General features: G+C 39.9%; 1 protein-coding gene across 2 annotated transcripts in view; it reads right to left on the reverse strand.

Annotated features, from left to right (window-relative positions):
- Positions 1–20,825, reverse strand: part of LOC146003964 (atrial natriuretic peptide receptor 1) — a 1,164,278-nt gene that overhangs the window by 184,248 nt on the left and 959,205 nt on the right. For both annotated transcript variants that reach the window (XM_083142500.1, XM_083142491.1), the window contains exon 14: positions 9,954–10,109. In XM_083142500.1, coding sequence (XP_082998626.1) covers positions 9,954–10,109 — 156 coding nt within the window. The remainder of the gene's footprint in view (positions 1–9,953; positions 10,110–20,825) is intronic.

The following is a 20,825-nucleotide window of genomic DNA, read 5'->3' on the forward strand; positions in this document are numbered from 1 at the left end:
TTGTAACTTTAAGTATGAAGTGACGTAAGTTACATGCAGTTTGCGTTGATCATATCAATAATTTAACAATTATTATTACACGGTAACACATTTCATTTTCATAGAAAGAACACCTGTTTTTGCGTATCTGAATGTATTAGTTAGAAGTCACGGGTTCGAATCCAGACCTGAACATAGATGTTCTTTGCATATGTTCCTTCATCAAGTTCATCATGTCATCCCTCATCCTTATCTTCGTGATTAGCCAAAAGTGGCAGAAATGCGAAGTAAAATAAACCAAATCAATCAATCAATGTATTAGCGTATTGTATGGCTTTACGGTTTTCTATGTTAATGGAGAATAGACGGCAAATCTACGAAATAACCTCATGTATGAGAAACACCAAGCACATCTATAAATCACAATATTTATGTTCCAGCCATCAACACACAGTGTAAGCTGAAGAAATACAATCCTTATTTAGTGACAGTTTGGAAGCTCAGAGAAAACCCTTTATTGGAAGGTAAAAGTATGTTCTGCGCATTGCACCTTGTCATAAGGGTGTAAGTTAAGCGCTCCACACATTTCGCGATATCAACCAAATTGGAAGTAATGCAATCATCAAGAAACTCTGGTCAACCTGTAATGCCCTGGACATTACACTACAGTTCTTTGTTATTCTGTTGGGATGTTGTGTTTTCTCCTTTTTAATTTGACAAAATTTAAGGTGTCACAGGCAACTAGTATTAGACGGACAAATATACTAACTTACAGATGCCAGCCTGGCAACATAATTTAACGTGGTAACATAGCTTAATCAACAAGATAACCGTAGTATGGAAGTATGAGAAAAAAACCGACGTGTGCTTTTAAGTTTGTAAATTGTTGTTAAGTGCGTTCACGAAGAATAAACCTTTTATTAAGGTAAAACACCGAGTTTCGTTTCCCACGATTAGTGATTACCAGACTCTTTTGCTCACGACGAGAGGAGCGTAGGGTAAATTCCAAGACAGACTTCAAGGTTACGTAACAACCTTTAAACCCCAATCGCTAAAGGTAACCATTATTTGAAAGATGAATGAGCCTTAAAAGACTTACGCTGGGCACTGACGAAAGCTCGATAAAACACACATGGCAGACAGGCGCCACACCGACTGAACCAGCTGTCAAAAATATATGGTTAATAATAGTATTTGCTTGTAATTGTTGTACCACTTTATATATTACATTAATGTTAAAAAAGTAAATACGATACAGTTTATTTTTTAACAACTGTAGTAATAAAGTATTAATACTTCTCAGTCAGAATTGTATTGTATGAATCATTTTCCTGCATTTATATAAATAAGAAAAGATCAAATAACTACTTCGGGGGCCACCCAGCGTTGTATAAAATGGGTACGTGGAGGATGCTCTGGGGGGCAAAGGCAGCTAGGGGCGTGGTGCTGTTAACATCACTCCCACCTTCGGTCGTGATCAATAAAATGCCCTAACTCCACACTCCCTATACGCCTTCATGGCGTGATGCAAAGCACAGGGAAGCACTTTACTTTACATTTACTAATAACTGCAAATTTATTTTGGTCAATTGTTTCCTTCCTGCATTCATATTTGATTTAAAATATATTGATTTTTTACACGTTCGTATTCATTTGTACTGTTAAATTTTATGATCATTCACGAGCTACACATACCGGCCTCTGTGGCAGAGTGGTCATCTTAATGCACTACGAAGTCAAAGGTCGCAGGTTTGAATCCTTGGTAAGGCATGGATGTATTATTGTATTTTTCCCATGACCCACTCATCTTCATCGTCGCGATTAACCCAAGAGGTAGAAAATCAATGTAAAATAGCCGAAATGGAAATAACTAACCACAAACAGGCCCCACAACGTAATTATCAAATGGTGGCGACAACCGCGACTGAGTGGCTATCACAACGCGCTACAACGTTAGAGGTTTCGGGTTCGAATCCCTTGGCATGGATGTTATTGTTTGTGTCATCATCTCTTATCTCATCCAAAAAAGTGACGTGAAAATAACCTAATTCAATGAATCAGCATCAAAAAGTGTCGAGTTCGATTCTTGATGACGGCACATTTCAGCGTTTTACATCCCATTTTAAATTAAAGATCCATTCCCGATTAGCCTACTTAAATGAAACAGACTTTACGTTGAGTTTTCTTTTCTAGCGTGCACTACGGTATACAAGGGTTGCTATTTATGTATCCGGAACTGACAACACTAATGTTGCTAGGTAACATCTAATATATCCAACGTAAAGTTGGACATTTCTATGGTATGTGTACCCTGAACGTTGTGCTTACGGATGCTATTTTTGTTTGTTGCAGGGACTTGAAAATTTCATCGGAGGCCAACAATGGAATTAACTCGAGAACATTTATGAGCAATGATTTTCTACGACTTTTGACGTGAATTACCGCAACAACAGTGCATCGATCAACTCACTTTGACTTTTGGCGATGAAGCTCCATCTAAAAGAACTGTATATCACTGATTTAGTGAATTCAATCGTGGCCGTCGTACGCTCACGGACGAATCTAAAGAAGGCCGTCCAAAATCGGTTGTTGTGCCAGAAAACATTGATGCTGTGCGAGAACTGATAATGCAAGATCGTCATGTGACATATCGTGAGATTGAGGCATCCCTGGGCATTAGCATGACTAGCATACATAAGATAGTGCATGAACATTTAGCCGTGAAGAAGATTTGTTTGCGTTGGATCCCGCTTAATTTGACAATCGCTCAAAAAAGGCTCGTGTCGATTGGTGCAAACAAATACTCACAAAATACAATCGTGGTGCTTCAAAAGCCGTGTGTAACATCTACACAGGTGACGAATCTTGGATCTATGCATATGAGCCCGAAAGCAAACAGCAGTCGACAGTGTTGGTGTTCCAAAATGAGCCAAACCCAACAAAAGTTGTTCGCGCAAGAAGCACTTCTAAGCAAATGGTCACCTGTTTTTTTGGGAAAAATTGACATGTGGTTACAGTGCCACTAGAGAATCGTAGAACTCAATTCTGAATGTTACACAACCATATGTTTGCCAGAAGTCTTTTGGGAATCAGAAAAAACAACCTGCGACGCAGGATCATTCTTCACCATGACAATGCGAGTTGTCACACATCGTTCCAAACAACTCAGTATTTGACCGGTGAAAACATTGAATTGATGGGTCATCCGCCTTATAGCCCTGATTTAGCACCCAATGATTTCTTTTTGTTCCCGTACGTGAAGAATAAGCTACGTGGTCAACGATTTTCGACGCCAGAAGAAGCGATTGATGCGTTCAAAATGCATGGGACGCGTATTCAGCGTCACGCACACCGTGAGAGTTGCAACAGGTTGGGACCCTGAGTTACCCCAGTCACAACCACAGGCAATTTGAGTGTTCATCTCCTACCACGGAAACAATGCGACCTTGCATATAAGCAACCCGCACGACGATAGTGCTGATTGGGTTGCAGGACACTCAGGATACCAGAAGCGTGGTGATGAATAAGTCATTGGAGTACGCAGTAACTTCATTGTTTGCCCATACTTAGTCTCCCTTATTAGATTTCTCTTCAACTAGCCCATGTCCTCCTTTAGTCACGGGAAATCGTCAGCTATAACCCTTCTCTGGGTTGCCAGCTAGAAGCATAGGAATTATTCTATTCGGTTACAGATGTTTTTACACCATTTTTCCAAATAAACGTATAAGACGTTTATCTACGGTATTGTGCTTCTTTTATTCATCTAGTTTTTTCTGTCATTGCTAATCGTGGCGATGTGGATGAGTGATGACTAGATGAAATTGGCAACGCTCTACCGGCTAATGATGGCGTGGCCACTGCTTCATGTCAGTGAGAGTAGAACTCTTAAAATATCTATCTTGAAGCTCAGCTTCAACGCAAGGATAAATAAATAAATACTCTAAAACATCTAAATATAATTTTACGGCGCTCTTTTCCGCTTTTGGCTACACGCGACGATGATAAGTGATAATTAGATGAACTGATGAAGGAACATTCACATGCTCAGGACTCGAACCTGAAACTTCGAAAGTCGGCCACGTAACGCGAACCGAACCGGTAACCATAAACGTGTTGTAAAAGTATCAAAATGGCCACAAATTAGCTTGGAAAAAATTGGGAATGTCAAGGTGAAGGTGGATAATTGTGTGAAATAGATTGATTTGGTTTATTTTACTTCGCTTTTCTGCCAATTTTGGCTAATCCCGAAGATGAGGATGTGATGACATGATGAAATTGATGAAGACACTCACAAAGAACACCCTTACCCATCCCAGGATTCGTACCCAAGACTCCTGGTGTCGTAACGTGCTGTGCTAGAAACTCCGCCACGACGGTCGGCGTGGGAGAAGGCGAATTTGCAGTATGTTATATTTGTTTGCCGCGATGTAAAGTTGTATCAAAAAATACTTCCCATAAGACTACTGATATGTAGGCTCCATGGGGGAAGTATCTTTGTCCATGACTGCACACCTACAAATCAGTAGAAACATCAACATACAACTAAAAGGGAATCGTATCGCATTGCTTCAAAGTACCAGTCATTCTCTCATTATCAAGTCAGAGTGAAATTCTAGCATCTGTGTTCTGAAAAAATGTAGAAGTGGAACGAGGAACATCGCCTCCAGCAGGAAATGTGTACCGCATCCACCGCTAGAGAGGAAATAATTTCCCTTTCGCTCAGCAGATGGCAGCACATACCTTACCAGTGGCATACTCTACCGGCGTTCTTCCAAACCAGCAAGACGAGATACGACAAGAGAAACTAATTCCAACCGTATTACCGTGCGTTCTGTATTCATGGGAGTTTATTTGTCGTCGATTATGCGTGTGGACTTAGAAGATTAGTCAACCGAAATGTTTGGTCGTATTTTCTCCGGAGCAATGGATGCAGAGCTTAACGTAGAGCCAGAGAAAATTAAGATATACTGCATTGTGATTTAATATGGAAATCGAGTGTTTGTTTAGATCTTTTTCATTGTTTATTATTTTGCATCCTTTCTTAACTTCTTCTAAAGCGATTGGTACGATCAGAATGGATACTGATACAAATAGAAGAGAACGCAAACAAAATCATTGATATCCCAGCCGTGATTTTACCCCAGGACTTCTGACTAACAACCAAACCCAGGGAGGTGACGTTGTCGCTTCCCGCTGGAGGTTTGTTTTAATGGTTGGAATGTAATTTTAAACTGGAGTCCCGATTGGACAATCCGTTCACAAAGTGGCGTTGTAACAAAATTACCAAAACTGTGGTTAAGAAGATCTCGCAATCAACTACGTAGCCATAGACGTCGGCTAAACTTATCTCTCATGGATAGCTAAATGATAAATTCAGTTACCTTTAGAAGGTGTCTACTGCTACACACATTAGTAAATGACATATGACGCACTAATGGTGTAATAATAATTTTATTGGATAAAAATTCTAAAATAAAAATCAACTTGCTAAAGCAACGTTCTTAAAATACAAAGTTCTGAGACTACACGTTTACAACATCAAGAGCAAAAACACTGCGTTCGATTCCAAGTGGATTGATTTGCTTTATTTTACTTCGCTTTTTGTGCCACTTTTGGCTAATTTGCGAAGATGGGGATGAGTGATGATATGATGAAATTGATGAATGGACACTCACAAAGATCCATGCCCAGGCCGGGATTTGAACCCGGGACCCCTGGCGATTACAAGTGGAAACAATGTCTTAGACACTACTTCAAATTCATGTGAATTAATTTTACTGTCGACGTGAAATTCCTGCTTACAATAGTGACTTGACAAATTGATTTGCAGAGAATATGAATCACTCGTTACATTCCAGGGATATCTTAACATGGACTCATGTTGTATTGCTTGAAGACGTTCGGTTGAGTTTGTATGGTAGCTGTTACTAAATTTTGCAATTTTGACTAAATTATTTCGTAATTCTAAAGATGTTAATCGGATTTGGTCAGTATAACAAAAATAATGATGCTAGTAAACACTTGTTCGTCGAATGTTAACCCAAATGTTTAATCGTCAGCATCTGGTAATTTCAATTCGGAATCTGACATGTTCAAAGCAGTTATAATGTATTAAATAATTTCTGTCAATACTTAAGATGACTCAAATTATGCAATTAGTACTAACTAACTTGATGACTGACTGATTTTTGATTATGATCTTCTTTTGACTGTGAATTTAGGTGGTGTGTCTATTGGTTATTTTACTTTGATTTTCTGACTTTAAGTAAATTTCTACCATAAGAATACATGTTGAATTATTTATTAAACAGGTAGAAACACAACGAATAAAATAATTAAAATTAGTGGGTACACATATGGTCATTTTGCACCATTTTGCCCCTTATCTAAAATTATTACCTAAGAGTTTAAAATGGGGTGTAAAAAGCCCTTGGGAAAAGTTAAAAGGCAAGGTTGTAAAGCGAGCTGCACAGGAGAAACACAATACATTAAAAAGGTAAGAATATACTAAAAGCTTCCTCACACACAGTGGAAGAGACCGGAAGAGATCAGAACTTCTCATAAAGGTTAAACCAATTGTTGAAACACTGTCTTCATCTCCCAACAGGGATGATAAACAGTTGAGAAAATTAAAATATAAATATGCAGAAAACGCAGGATTACAGCTTAGATTCCCTTGTTTCATAGCTTCCTACGCTAACTCCTACGGCGAGGATCTGTGGTGCATTTATAAAGAAATATAGTGTACAGTACATCACCATCGCGCAGAATAATGATGTATACTTTACGTATTTCATCTTGTTTTCGGGGGTGAATAGCGTAAGTGTGTTACAAGAACCCCGAGTCAACTGAACGCTGAATGTGTTTGAGAAAGAAGAATGCACAACTATAATTATTATGTATTCATTCAGCACATAATATACTGTACATGCACATAAATGCACTTGAAATGATTATATCTCCCTTGCATGATTTTCAAAAGTTCCATCCGCGTGGCTGAATATGACCAGGGCAAGGCTAGCAACAATTAATTCAGCGTTCCTGCATTGGAACTGAAGAAGAATGCGTGTATGCGTTAACCTGTGACCTTGTAAAATACGTTAGAAACGATATTGTTGTAGGAGAGTGATCCATTCTACACCCTTCATTGTTTTTAAAGATGATTTTGAATGAAAGAGGCGCCCGTCCTCGACTTATTGGTGCTTTAACTCCTTGCGAGAAACTGAGTTCACCAACACGGTAGCGGACATTCGCCTATCATTGCCTTGCCTTCAGCCGTACCACAAGGGCGTTCCTTGTATATAATCTTACTGATTGAATATTTATTTGGAGAATGACAAGACATAGAAATGAAGTAAGTAAAATGGTAACATATCAGATCTTAGTCACTCCTATTTACAAAACCTTCCAGACCTATACTCTGGTCTTTACGGCGACTTGGTGTTACCGCATTTTTCTTAAAGATTTGTTTCCTGATGCTGTAAGCATAGGAGGTTTCCTTGACCCATCTTTCCCCTCTCCACAATGCTTTTAATATCTCGCCGAGCGACGAGGCACATCAGAGGCTGAGATTAACCTGTAATTGAATGCCGGAGCGGTTTCTTTTAACTTCGGGCTGAGAGGACGAAAATATGAATTGATCATTAAAAAAGGAAGAACATTTTGCGAGACAGGAGAGGCAGGGTATCAGAGTGGAGGTCGAGCCGAGGAAAAAAGGAAGTAATTATCTTCGGGGCTCGTCCCTTCCCCACTCGTGATAGAGAAGAGAGGTTACGACCGTTGTTGAGGAAACGCTGGAGAGAGAGAGATGGAGACAGAAAGGCTGAGGGAGGGAAAGGGAGGAAGACGCAAAAAAGAGAGAGAGAAAAAACGAGCAATGCAAGAAGAGAGCGAGGGAGGGAGGAAGAGGAAGATATGAAGAGAGTGAGTACTAAAAGGTACTAAAAGAGAGGGATGGAAGCAGGAAGAGACAGGAACAGAGAAAAAGTAAGAAGGAAAGGAGAGCAAGTGAATGAAAAAGAATTAGTGTGGGAAGAAGGGAGTAAGTAAAGGGAGAAAGATAGAGATTAAGGGGGAAAGAGCAAATGAAGGGGAAACCGAATGAATAAATTAAGCTAAAAAAGTGATGGGGGAGAAAGTAGGTGAGGGGAGAGAGTGAAGGATGAAGAGACAACAAGGGAGTGAGTGAACGTGCCTACGTGCGAGTGCGAGTGCGCGCGCGTATGTATGTGAGGTAGAGAAAGTACAGAGTTCGCTTTATATCTGACCATGTTTGACGGGAACTCACCTTAAGAAATACCACGCCGCCACCACCGATCATGTTCTATTGGACCCCCAGCATTGTGGACTATCGCCCGGCATCGCAGTTTCCATTGCAGCAAGCTCCGGCGCAGGACAGGCATGGGAATTCTGTCTCAGTCCTCCCTGCAAGCGTTCCATAGACCATCCAGGGTGCGCGGGCGGCGATGTTGAAGACGTCGTTTCAACAATCCAAATGCGCAAAAATCCATTGGACTGGCATCTGGGCTTTTCACAGGAATGTCTTCAAACGGAATGACACGAGTTCCTAATTCCTCTGCCATTTCCTGATAAAAACGTAGTGATGTTATGGCGGTATGACTCGACGCCTTGTCCAGATGGATCATCACCTGGTTCGCGTCCATTCCATACAATTGTGGGATGTCTCTCCGATAGATAGGTGTCAGAATGGAGTCTTGAAAGTATCTGGCATTAACCTTCACGTTTTTGTCCACCTTGCGTATCATCAACTACCCTCATATCCGAATCCCGTCCTAACCATAAAGCCAGGAGGGAAACTTTCCCTGCACTGACGAACAAAGTTGCTGCGCCCCTTGCCGTCAATGTCACGGTATGTGATTGCCAAAATGTGACCACCAGCAGTGAGATGGACATATGATTCATCCATTGTGACAACTTTTTCATTTGGAACCCGCCAGGTACTTTTCATACAGTTTCGTCTTACGTTCGGCAATGTGACGCGGTAGAAGGTGGTGTACACGGGCCTTCCGCACACACTTCAACCTGAGGCGCTTGCGAATTGTTTTGTTCACAGTTGACGGTGCGAGGTGAAATCTGTGGGCCATATCACGTTGAGTCGGGGGATTTTCTTGGCACTCCAATCGACGGATCCCCCTTAGCACTACGGGTGACACTTTGCTTGCAGCCCTGGTGGTTTTCGTGGGTGAATGTTTCGAAAGGAACGCCTGTTGTGTGTAACGGGCCACAATAGCTTTCGCAGTAGTCATCCCGAGTGTTAAACCATTCTCCCGACACTGTTTCACAATGCGTACGTATGAAAACGTACAAACAACAACACTGCTCCCGCCAGCAGACCCATAGTTCAGCATGATACGCCAGGTGGCAGCACCGAATCGACAATGGTCGGATATAAAGCGAAGAGAGAAGTAGTAGTAGTAGTAGTTGTTTTAAGTCTACTTTATTCGCATATAGGCTAATCACAACTAGACCTACAGTTTAAACTGAGATCCGAACTACTGTGTAATGTGCTTCCTCAGGTATCGAACCCGAGACGCCTTGATTACAAGGCGACGACGTTACCACTACGCCATCCATTGAAGAATGGTGCTGGTTACATAACCTTCACAAATGGTCAAGATTTCGACTGTGAGAGGCCCTCTCTTACAAGACCAATATACCTTCATGGCATGATGTAATGCTCAGGGATATCTCCTTATTTTTAGCTGTGAAAATAAGAAGACAATGAAATCTGCAGCGAATCGGATACCTTTAAACCTGGTCCTGCTCGGCTGGGATTTGAAAAATATTAAAGCATGCCAACAATGTGAAACTGATTTGATGCATTCTGTGCGGACATGTAAATACCGAAAATGTAATACATATGCTATAGATTTGTACAGGTTTTTAAAGAACGAGTAACACTATATACAGGGTGCGGTCTTTTTGAAAGTTTCGAAAATAAAGCTCGCACTTACCTTTCGGTGAGTAGTCGAGGTGGCCAAGGTAGAAGGGCCCTTGGCGTGTGACTATTTCGTTGACGATTATGGAGAAAGAGTAAACGTCTCCCTTCTGGGACCCTTCGGGCGGAGGGTCATCCATTCGAAGCAGCTCTGGTGCTGTCCACAGGAGCTCTGGAAGATGAAAGAGCAGAGAGGTTGATACAATACTACCATTATATATATATATATATATATATATATATATATATATATATATATATATATATATATATATATATATATACACACACACACACACACATATATGGTGACAAGTGACAAGAAGGAATAGCATATTGCGATTCAAGTATTACACACTTATTACACCTAACATTATTAATTCAAGGGTATTTGGGGACGGTATTTGCCTTTCTATGTCCTTTTTCTTCACAATATTTTTTTCTACTTCGGTTATTTCGCGCCGGTTCTCTACCCTTTGGGTTAATAGTGACGACGAGAATGAATGGTGGACTTATGAAATGGCTGACACACACGATCATACACCTACACCTTACCCAGTGCTTGAACCAGAGACTTCTCGCCTCGTAGCACATTACTGTGACCACACTGCCGCAAAGACTGGCCTTTTCTTTTGTCGCCTAACGACTTGAAATGGACCTTAACAATTGACCACGTGCCAATTTCCATATGATAATTGGCGATTAGTTTTCATCATAAAAGAGAAATGGCAAAATCTAGAAGGAAAAATTCTCCCCTTGTGCATTGCAGCGCGATGTAAAGATAAACATGCCGTGTTGAGGTAGTGCTCTACATATTCTAGGCTTCGACTCTTCAGAAGTTCCATAAAATAGTTCATCAGATGCAGCTTCTTGTGCAAGGATATACATTGTTGTGACATTTTCCCATCCTCTATGAAATTATTGTATTATGTTACTTACTATGACACTAATGTTTAACCAACAGTAACACAATTAAAATAGGTGTCGGGGAGATATTGAACCAATTTTTAATAATATATCATGTATACAGAACAAGTACTGATATGGGACGTTTTGGTCTAGAGGGAAGTAGACGTTCTAAGTCATTCCACAGATGTTCGGTAGGATTCAGATCTGGACACTGGGAAAACCAGTCCATTTCAGGAACCCGACTTCCCACAAACCATTCACGCACAGTCCCTGCTTTATGGCAGGTAGAGTTTCCATTGTGGTAAAGACAATGGTCATCACCGAAGTGGTCTTCCACCGTACGTTCACAATAGCTGAAAACATCCTTGTACTCTGCCGCATTACTGTCAAAATACCTGTCATCATACGTGTGGTTCCCGGGTTCGAATTCAGGCCTGGGCGTCTACGTGAGTGTCCATTCATAAATTTCATGTCATCACCCATCCCCAAAATCGGAAGAAAAGTTACGGTAAATAATGAATCAAATCAATCTGTCATTTTCGAGGTGATGTTATCAGCACCGCGCTCTGGCAGTTTTTACCATCTAAGGACTGTCCCAAGTTTGGAGGCTGGGTAGATCCCAGAGCAACCATATCCACGGAATTGATTTGAAAAGTTCCTACCTGAGAGCACCTGCCCAGGGTCACCACTGTGGCAGTCAGGCGCCCTACTGCCTGGTGACATACACCAACATTAATTATTTGTTTTCAATGTGAAAGACACGGGAACAAATTTTAAAAAAATATGCGAGTGGATCATCTCTCTCAAACGAGAGTTAAACATGCGCTAGAGACATGCTCACAGAGCTACATTCCGACTTTTTTAGTGATAACTCAGAAGTCTGAGCTAAGAAAGATGTCAGTACATCAAACTCTGCTTTTCTGACCCTCTTAAAACTATGTTTTATGTATAAATGTTAACTGAAAAGGTATGAATCAAAGAAACTTCCTTAATTTAGTAAAGCCATTAGTGTTGCCCATGCAACGATCCTGCGAGATCGCCACAAGTTACGCATTTGTTCTTTTTATTGTCATTGTTGAATAGCATTGTATAATCTTATCTATTGTGTTATCGGTTCTGCATAGGGTTTCACTGCTATGCTTGGTAGAGAACGTAGTTCTACCATATCTCACTAGGGAGCGTTATTGTTTATAATAGTTCATTATTAAACTGTATAGATGGCACCTCATGTAAAGCAGCGCTCTCGTAGTTCACGAGAATCCACTAGAGACGCTGGCGCTGCGCTCAGATTTGTATATAAGCAGCGACGCTGCCCCGGCCAGGCAGTTCTGTGTTGACTCTTCGACGACTCATGGTCGAGCTCTGCTCCCGCAAATAGCCCAGCATTGCAAGCACACGGGTGCTTAGGGATACAAGAGGGTTTCTTACAGTGTGGCCTACTCTGGTAGAATATACGAGAGGTAGCAATATTTCTCGGCCTACCGGGTAGAATATACGCATTGTTTCAAGCTCAACCTCCTACAGTGTGGCCTGCCTGTAGAACAGAAACGTACTCCTTGTGCGGCCTACAGGTAGATTATACGCATTGTATAGGGTTACGGTTTAGCTCGTGGACATATTTACTGTTGGGAGACGGCCTACTAGTAGATTATACGAAGGGTATCCGTATTCTTTGGCCTACTAGTAGATTATACATTTCACAACAGTCGATGCAGAAATGACGTCATCTTTTGGCCTACTGTGGTAGATTATACGAGCGATAGCAATATTTCTTGGCCTACCAGGTAGAAAATACGAAGGGTGATGTTCATCGTTAGTTAATTTTTCATTAAGGGAAAAACGAGCAGTGTTTTATTACTGCCTACAGCTTAGCATTATTCAAGTAATTAATTAAAGTAAATAAAAATTAACTAAGCATTATCCTTTGTAAGCTTATAGTAAATTTCCGTTGCTTTGTTGATATTACCTTTTACTAGGAAAGCAGATTTAAATGTTCCTTGAGTCGTTTAATTAATGCCCTATTGTCCCTAAGTCAGCACAGAGGCGACCCAATGCCATAAAAGAAAAATAAGGTCTTTATTCCCCACTGGAGAAAAATTGAATGGTCCCCTGTCCTCCCTCTCCAAGACATCTGCAGAGGAGGTTCGAACCTGGAACTTCAAGAACGACAAAAGTGCAGTGAAATCTTATCAGGAGATATTGTGACTTTGTTTTGTGCGGATATCTAATTTCACCCCAGTTCAATAAACTGTTTACGTCGACGCTAACTTTCATTATATATATATATACCCGAACCCTGAGTGTATAAGAACATCATATCTCCGGCTAGAAAAGAGCTAACATCATGGGCAAAACTGAATAATGTTCCCCGTCACAACGTCGAACCCGGTACGTTGCAGTCAAGTACTATTCTGAGATACCGCAACTGCAACGTTGTGCCGTGAGGGCGTGTGTGCAGGTAGTCGAACCCGAGGGGCGTTTCAGTTATTTGGCGCCCAACGTGGGGCCCGAGAAGCTTGATGGCCAAAAGAGTGAGTCTGTGCCCGATCAGTTATTGGTGAAACTTAGTGTTTATGGCCCGAAGATTGTCGGCGCTCGTTGTGTACGAAAGACTTAGAACATGTGGAACTTGGTGTCCGTACCTGATGTTCACAGAATGGCGAAACTTAGTGTCATTGCCCGAGTAGCTTGATGGCCCGAGAAGCTTGATGGCCCGAAGAGTGAGTCTGTGCCCGATCAGTTATTGGTGAAACTTACTGTTTATGGCCCGACTGTAAAGACTGAAACCTGCAAGCCAGTGGGGGCCTATTAGCTGCAAGGACTAGAAGGGGCTCAAAAGTGTCAGTGTTAGTGTTCGTCCAAAGAATTCACGAAGGAGAAGATATAGTGTTGGGGAAGAAACCATAGACGGTGTGCCAAAATGGAAAGGGACGTGTCAAGTATAAACTTAAGAAGCAGAGGGAGGAAAATCATAGATGAAGAGACTGGGTTCGGATGCTGTGAGGATGCCGGAGGACAGATGGAGTCTTTCCAGTGTTGCCAATGTCTCCAGAAGTTCCATTGGAGATGTGAGGGGCAAGAAGAGACCTCAGTGTCCACTGCAGAGTCCAGATGCAAGACTTGCTCATCAGTACCCTTGATGGCTTCCGGGCAAGAAAAAAGTGCTCCTAGTACGACCCCATCAGACCATTGGTTATTAGAATGGCTGATGAGAGATAAAGAGGAGAGGAAGAAAGAAAAAGCAGAAGACGAAGCTAAAAGAAAACTAGAGACACAAGAATTTAGGTCGCTAATAGAGTCTCTTGAAAAGAAAAGAGAAATTGAAAAACTAGAAGCAAAATGAAAGAGAGAGAAAGAAGATGAAGATAGACTCAAGAAAGAGAAAGATGAAAAGAAAGCGGATGAAGAAAGGAGAAAGAAAAGAAAATTGAAGGATGAAATATCCTGGCTGAAAACAAGAATTCGATACGGAGAAATACATCGTGAGTACATGTTAGAATCTGTTAAAAGACGAATGAAGAGTAGAGAAGATATAATAAAAATTAAACAAGAAGCCGTCCTCCGTGCAGAAACAGATGTTAGAGAAGCAATTGAAAAAGAGTACAGCGATAAATTTATCCTTCAGAGAAGGGAAAGTGTAGAAAGTAAAACAAGGGAATATGAAGAAAGTCTACAGAAGCTGGAGAACTACAACAAAGAATACAATGATCTATTGCTGCAATATGAAGAAGAGAGAAAACAGGAGAAGGAAGAATTGGCAAAGTTGACTAATGCTTTAATGGGGGAATCCAGAGTTGAAGAAGAAGAAGAGTTAAGTTATAAGGAATGTTCTCTTCAGTCTCCTCCAGAACAGGAAACATTAATTTCCAGTTCCAGCATAGTTGTTGCTTCAGAACCACTCCATGATACTCTCGAGCCGTTGCCTCTCGATGGAGAGACGAAAATGCAACCAGAAATGCAGCCTGTGACAGAAATGCAGCCTGTGACAGAAATGCAGACTGTGACAGAAATGCAGCCAGAAACGCAGCATGTAACGAAGATGCAGCCAGAAATGCACCCAGTAATGCCCTTGCAACCAAGTGTGACTTTCCGCCTACCCGAGATGTTTCCTTGTAAAGAAGAATATTGGAAGCGAAAGAAGAAAAGGAGGATAAAGAGGCTCTTCTACTCTAGCCATCTGTTGCAGAGGAAGAAGAGGAAGAGGAAGAAGAAGAAGAAGAAGGCTTTACAGAGGGAAAGGACGAAGCATCTATTCCACCGAAGCAGATGGAAGAGACATGACTGGCATTCTTCGGTTATTAGGATATGTAGAGATGCTATGCTTTCTTGTGAAGTCTACAAGGGCCTTAAAAAAAGAAGTACTTAAAAGACAAACAAACAAAGTAAATTTTCTCATTCCAGTCTAGTGATGGTAGTCCTGATTGTGTCTGGAGGACTCATACAATTCTGGAGCTGAATAATTAAATAAATGAAACACTTCATAGATACTAAAAAGTGGGAAGAACACTAGCTGTTCAGCATAATTAAAGGAGGTATTATGACAGATCATAAGTTCTCTAGTTGAAAATGTTGTATATAAAAATAATCACGCTGTACAAATTACAACTTTGCCAGCAATGTGTAAAAAACTACAATGGCAATCATGCTGTATGAATTATAACTTTGACAGCAATGTACAGAAAAGTGATATTGGCGATCGCATTGTATAAAATAGAGGAATAGGAGGGTGGAGGTATTCTGTGGCTTGGTTGAATGGAAGCCGGGGTTGTAAGTTTATGCGATGCATGTTAATCGGATTGTTTTCTAACAAATTTCAAGCATGTTTGCATGTAAAAATTAATAAAAATCTGAATTTACTAACACCAGACTTGTTTTTGACATTTTTCATGAGTTAGCGTATGTGGTTTAAGCCTGAAAGGTAAAAATCCAAGTAAGGAAGTTGGTCCCCTGCGATTCTCAAGTTGCGAGAAGTGCTACGAGAATAGGTAGGCGGTCATAAAAGATTATGAGACTCATACGTATCTCAAAGACTTTTCGTCTAAAGATTAGAATGTGAAATATTTTACATTATCATCGCAACTAGTTTGCAAAAACGAAATATGTGATTCCACGATTGTGATAGTGTTTAACTAGTTCTTGTTTGGTGCAAAGTGAATTTAAGTGGTTTTACGTGAAAAATAAGAAATATGGAGCAAATATTGGCTGAATTGCGAGCTATCTCGAAGTCACAAGAGGAACTTAAACAGGAGTTAGGACAAGTGAAAGCAGAATTTAAGAGTGATCTAAAGAATCTAGAAAAAAATATAAGAGCTGATCTGAACATTCGACTGAATGTCATGCAGAAAGATGTGTCCCTATACACGCAAGAATGCATTTCTAGGAATGAGAAGGTTAGGAGTGAAACCCAGAAAGTTGACATGGAAGTGAGAAAATTGATAGAAGAAAAGGATGAATTGCGTCAGGAACTGGTGGTTGTGAAAAACAAACTTTTTGAACTGGAAGAAAGAATAGAAAATAATCAAGCCAGGACTGTATGGTGTCATCGTCAAGTACAAGTACCAGAGTCTGTCAAAAAGAAGCCTGCATTTTTATGTAGATCACCAGGAATCTACTGAAGAGCCATCAGAAGCTGAAGAATGGTTTAATTTTATTGCTGGTAAATCCCACACAAGTGAAAATATTCCCATCGAAACCAGTGAATTACAAAATGGTAATGTTTCCCATGAGGTAGAACATTTAGTGGGTATTGTGAACAATACAGTGTTGCCCGTTTTGTCAGGCGTAGCTCAACAAGTTAAAGTTCTACAGAATTCAACTACTACCATGCTACACAGGTTTCGGGAAAGTGATTCAGATAGTTCACCCAGCACAATTAGCTGTCATTCATCTGGGCTTAAGAGTAGAAAAAAGAATAGGGCTAGGAAAAAGTCTTCCTTAGTAAATGTGAATAATAATGATAGTGTAACAACACTTTTCCCTAATAGAACAAGCAAGAGTGTTTCTAGGTGCAAAGAAAATCAAGTTTCCTCACATGTTACTAAAAGAAATTTCTTGAAGTCAGATCAATTAAATAGGTTTCCGAAATTCTCTGGAGTTTCTAGTGAACTAATCCCATCTGAATTCTTAGATGATGTCGAAGAGAATTTCGAGTTATTTCAAATAGCAGAAACAGATTTTATGACTTATGTACCAACGCTGCTAACAAAGGATGCTAAGCAATGGTCCAAGATCTCAAAGCAAAAATTTTCAGATTACCAATCATTCAAGATTCAGTTTCTGAATCATTATCAAAATTCTAATTGGAAAACAACGATGCTCACCAAAATCTTGAATTCCCAGTATCAAAAGTCTGTTCATGGGTCACTGCTAACATTTTTCATGGACCAATGGAAAATTTTGCAGATTGTTCAACCTAACACTGACGAAGCACAAAGGCTAGCTCAAATTGCTACTTTGATGCCTTTCAAAATCAAGGAAATTTTCATTATGAAACCTGTTACCGGGCTGAGTGAAGCCATCACGGTAATAGAAAATTCCGAAGCCCTTAGCAAAACTTCATTACGTGAAAGGGCACAGGCAGTGTTTAACAGTAGAACTAAAAACTTTGATAATAATAGAAACGTAGCAGTTATTCAAACTAAATGTACTGATCAGTCTAAAGACAGAGGTGACGAACTCAAGTGCGAGGTTGTTGATCATTCCAGCACACAGCGTAACTTGAAAAGAAATGTAATCACCAATGCTAATAAGTCTACTTTTTCGGGAAACGAGTAAGTCGCTCATGTCGGGAGGGAGGTGTCATGAGTGTACCTGCTAATCCTCCTTTGCAACAACCCAACTCTAGTAATCTTAATCACATACACAAAAAAATTTATAATTCAGTCAAATCAAATACCGAAGCACACACCATTCAACCCTTGTACAATAATGTCCATTTGCTAGGTGATTCCATGATGATCCACGTAGCAGAAACCTTGGCAAACTACACTGTTTCATATGATTCACTAGGTAAACGGAACATAGGGTTATGTACTAGCGGCCAAACTATTTCCAACCTATCTCAAAAAATCCGTCCAGATACCAAAGTTGGTAAAAAAGTGATATTGCTTATTGGCACCAATGATTTTTTGAGATATACAGAGCTACACAAAATGAAAAGTGACCTCAAAGGTTTAATACACAAGTTATTATCGTTAACGAATCAGTTAATATTACTCACGTTACCACCAATCCCAAAGTTATTAACTGCTGACAATCCTGATTTGTGGAGTAAGTGGAGTCAGTGGAATAATTTTCTAATGGAGTTAGGGAATGATGAGAATCTCATTGTAGTGAATATTAGTGATCTGTTTTTGAATGCAGAGTCTAGTATAAAACTAGATCTATTTGAAAAACACTTAGGAAATCCAAGGAATGGCCGAATTGATTTAATTCATTGGTCAAAGTCTGGGATGAATGTAGTTTTTGATTTCTTGAAACAAAAAGGTCTGTTCAATGATGTCAATCAAAATGAAATCACAGCCCAGGCAGACATACACCAGTTTAACTCGTTAAACTAGTTACGAGCTCATGTCAAAAAGCAGGTGATGTGAGTGATGCGATAAATCCTGCTATTCATTTTATAAACTTAAGTGAATGTGATGAAATAGATTGCAGTGCAGAAATCAAAAATTGTAAGCAACCCATAAATACTAATAACAAGCGTAAACTTTCTGCTCACATAAAAGTAAGAATAAACAATAAGGAATATACTTCTTTACTCGATAGTGGCGCTGAGGTCAGTGTTCTCTCAGAAATCCTGTGGAAGTCTATTTGTAGTGAGGCTTCTAAACCACGGCTATTGCCAGTTACAGGTATAAAATTAGTGGACTATACAGGGAAAAGGAAAGACAAGCTAATAGGTTCCACTCATTTGAACGTGGAAATTTGTGGACTTTCCTTTTACATTAAATTCCTGGTAGTTAGACATTTAAAAGTAGACATTATTCTCGGTTTAGATGTCCTATACAATATTGATAGCACTTTAGACTTTGTCCAGCGAGGCTTACTCTTGGAATCGAGCGAAGGAAGCAAATTCTCCAAATTTATCGCTGTCTCAAATGAAAGTTGTCCGGAAGAAGAGTTAGATTTAGACCTTCTGTATCTAACATATCCCCACGGTCATCCTCTCATCCTTCTGATGAAGACTTGTGGAGAAGGGTTAAAGAGTGTGAACATTTAAATGAGTCACAAAGGATAGCTTTAGTTCAGTTGTTAAAACAATATAAAACATTGTTTTCTGAATTACCAGGTCTCTGTAACAAGTATACACACACAATAGAACTGGATACTTCCACACCAATAGTTAACAAAAACTTTCCAATACCATTAGCATATAGGGATGAAGTTGGCAGGCAAATAAAACAAATGTTCAACTTAGGCATTATTGAATATTCTGAATCAGAGTACTAGTGTCCTCTCCTAGTTGTAGTCAAGCCCGGAGGAGGCATTCGTCTCTGCTTAGACCAAAGAAATATCAACAAACATGTCAAGCTTGAGCAATTACATCCTATGAACATAAATGAACTCTTAATGAGTTTCCATGAATATCAATGTTTGTCCTCCCTAGATTTGGTTAATGCTTTCTGGCAGGTCCCCTTACACCCCAAAGCAAGAAAGTATACTGCTTTCAGTTTTCAGGGAAAACTTTACCAGTTCACAAGGGTAGTGTTTGGATCAATCAATGGAACGTCTGCTTTCATTAATGCTCTGACACGAACCTTGGAAGGTACGGAATCTTTTAGAGTATGTTATGTAGACGACGTAATTGTCAAAAGCACGTCTTTCGAACAACATCTTTTTCACTTAAGACTTATTTTTGACAAGTTACAAGATGCCAACATGACACTGAGACTGGACAAATGTAGGTTTTGTCAAGTCAAGGTGGAATTTTTAGGGCATTCTATCAGTGCACAGGGTTATGAGAAATCTCTCGAGTATGTTCAAGCCATAAAAGACTTATCTGTCCCTTGCAATATCAAGCAACTGCAGAAAGTCTTGGGAAGTTTCAATTGGCTATCAAAATATGTTAAAGATTATGCCATCATGGCACATCCCTTGTACCAGTTATTGAAAAAAGGCAAAAAGTGGGAATGGGATGAAAGTGCACAATGCTCCTTTGAGTTGTTGAAACAGTCCATTATTGCAGAAACAATGCTTTATCATCCAGATTTGAACAAACCATTCTTTGTTCAAACTGATGGATCAAATATAGGCATTGCAGGATATTGTTTTCAACTGGTAGACAACAACTTGCGTCCGATTGGATTCGTGTCAAGGATTTTGAAACCTTTTGAGAAATCATATACGTCCACTGAAGTAGAAGTGTTAGCAATACTCTTTACACTGGACAAATTTAAATCACTATTGTTAGGTAGAAAATTTACTGTTATCACAGATCATAAATGCCTCACGTGGCTAGAATCTGCACACACCTGGAACAATAGGCTGACTAGATGGTTTATTAAAATACAACAGTACTCATTCCATGTCGAGTATTGTAGAGGTAAAGAAAACCTCTTGGCAGACCTGTTGAGCCGATCTTTTAATGACCATAATAATGAACTCATATTCATGAATAACTTTGAGTATCTTGATGAGTCATTAATATGTGATAAAAACAATTTTGTTAATGAACAAAATAGTGATCCGTATTGCAGTGGTGTTAAATCTGTTCTCGCTGGTTGTGAAAGTTCACAACAGAGCAAACATCGAAACTGGAAAAATATATACCTTATTCACAATGATCTACTTACCATCAAAGATTTTCACAATCCAAACCGGATAAGAATATGCGTGCCTCAATCATTAGTAAATCTTGTACTGCACAAGTATCATGATGAAGGTGGTCATTTTGGTACAGACAAGACACTAGGTAAAATTTACCAAATATTTTACTGGCCTCATATGAAAAGAGACACAAAATCTTACATCACTGATT

This window comes from Lepisma saccharinum, chromosome 1, assembly GCF_977018435.1.
Source record: "Lepisma saccharinum chromosome 1, izLepSacc3.1, whole genome shotgun sequence".
NCBI classification, from domain to species: Eukaryota; Metazoa; Arthropoda; class Insecta; order Zygentoma; family Lepismatidae; genus Lepisma; species Lepisma saccharinum.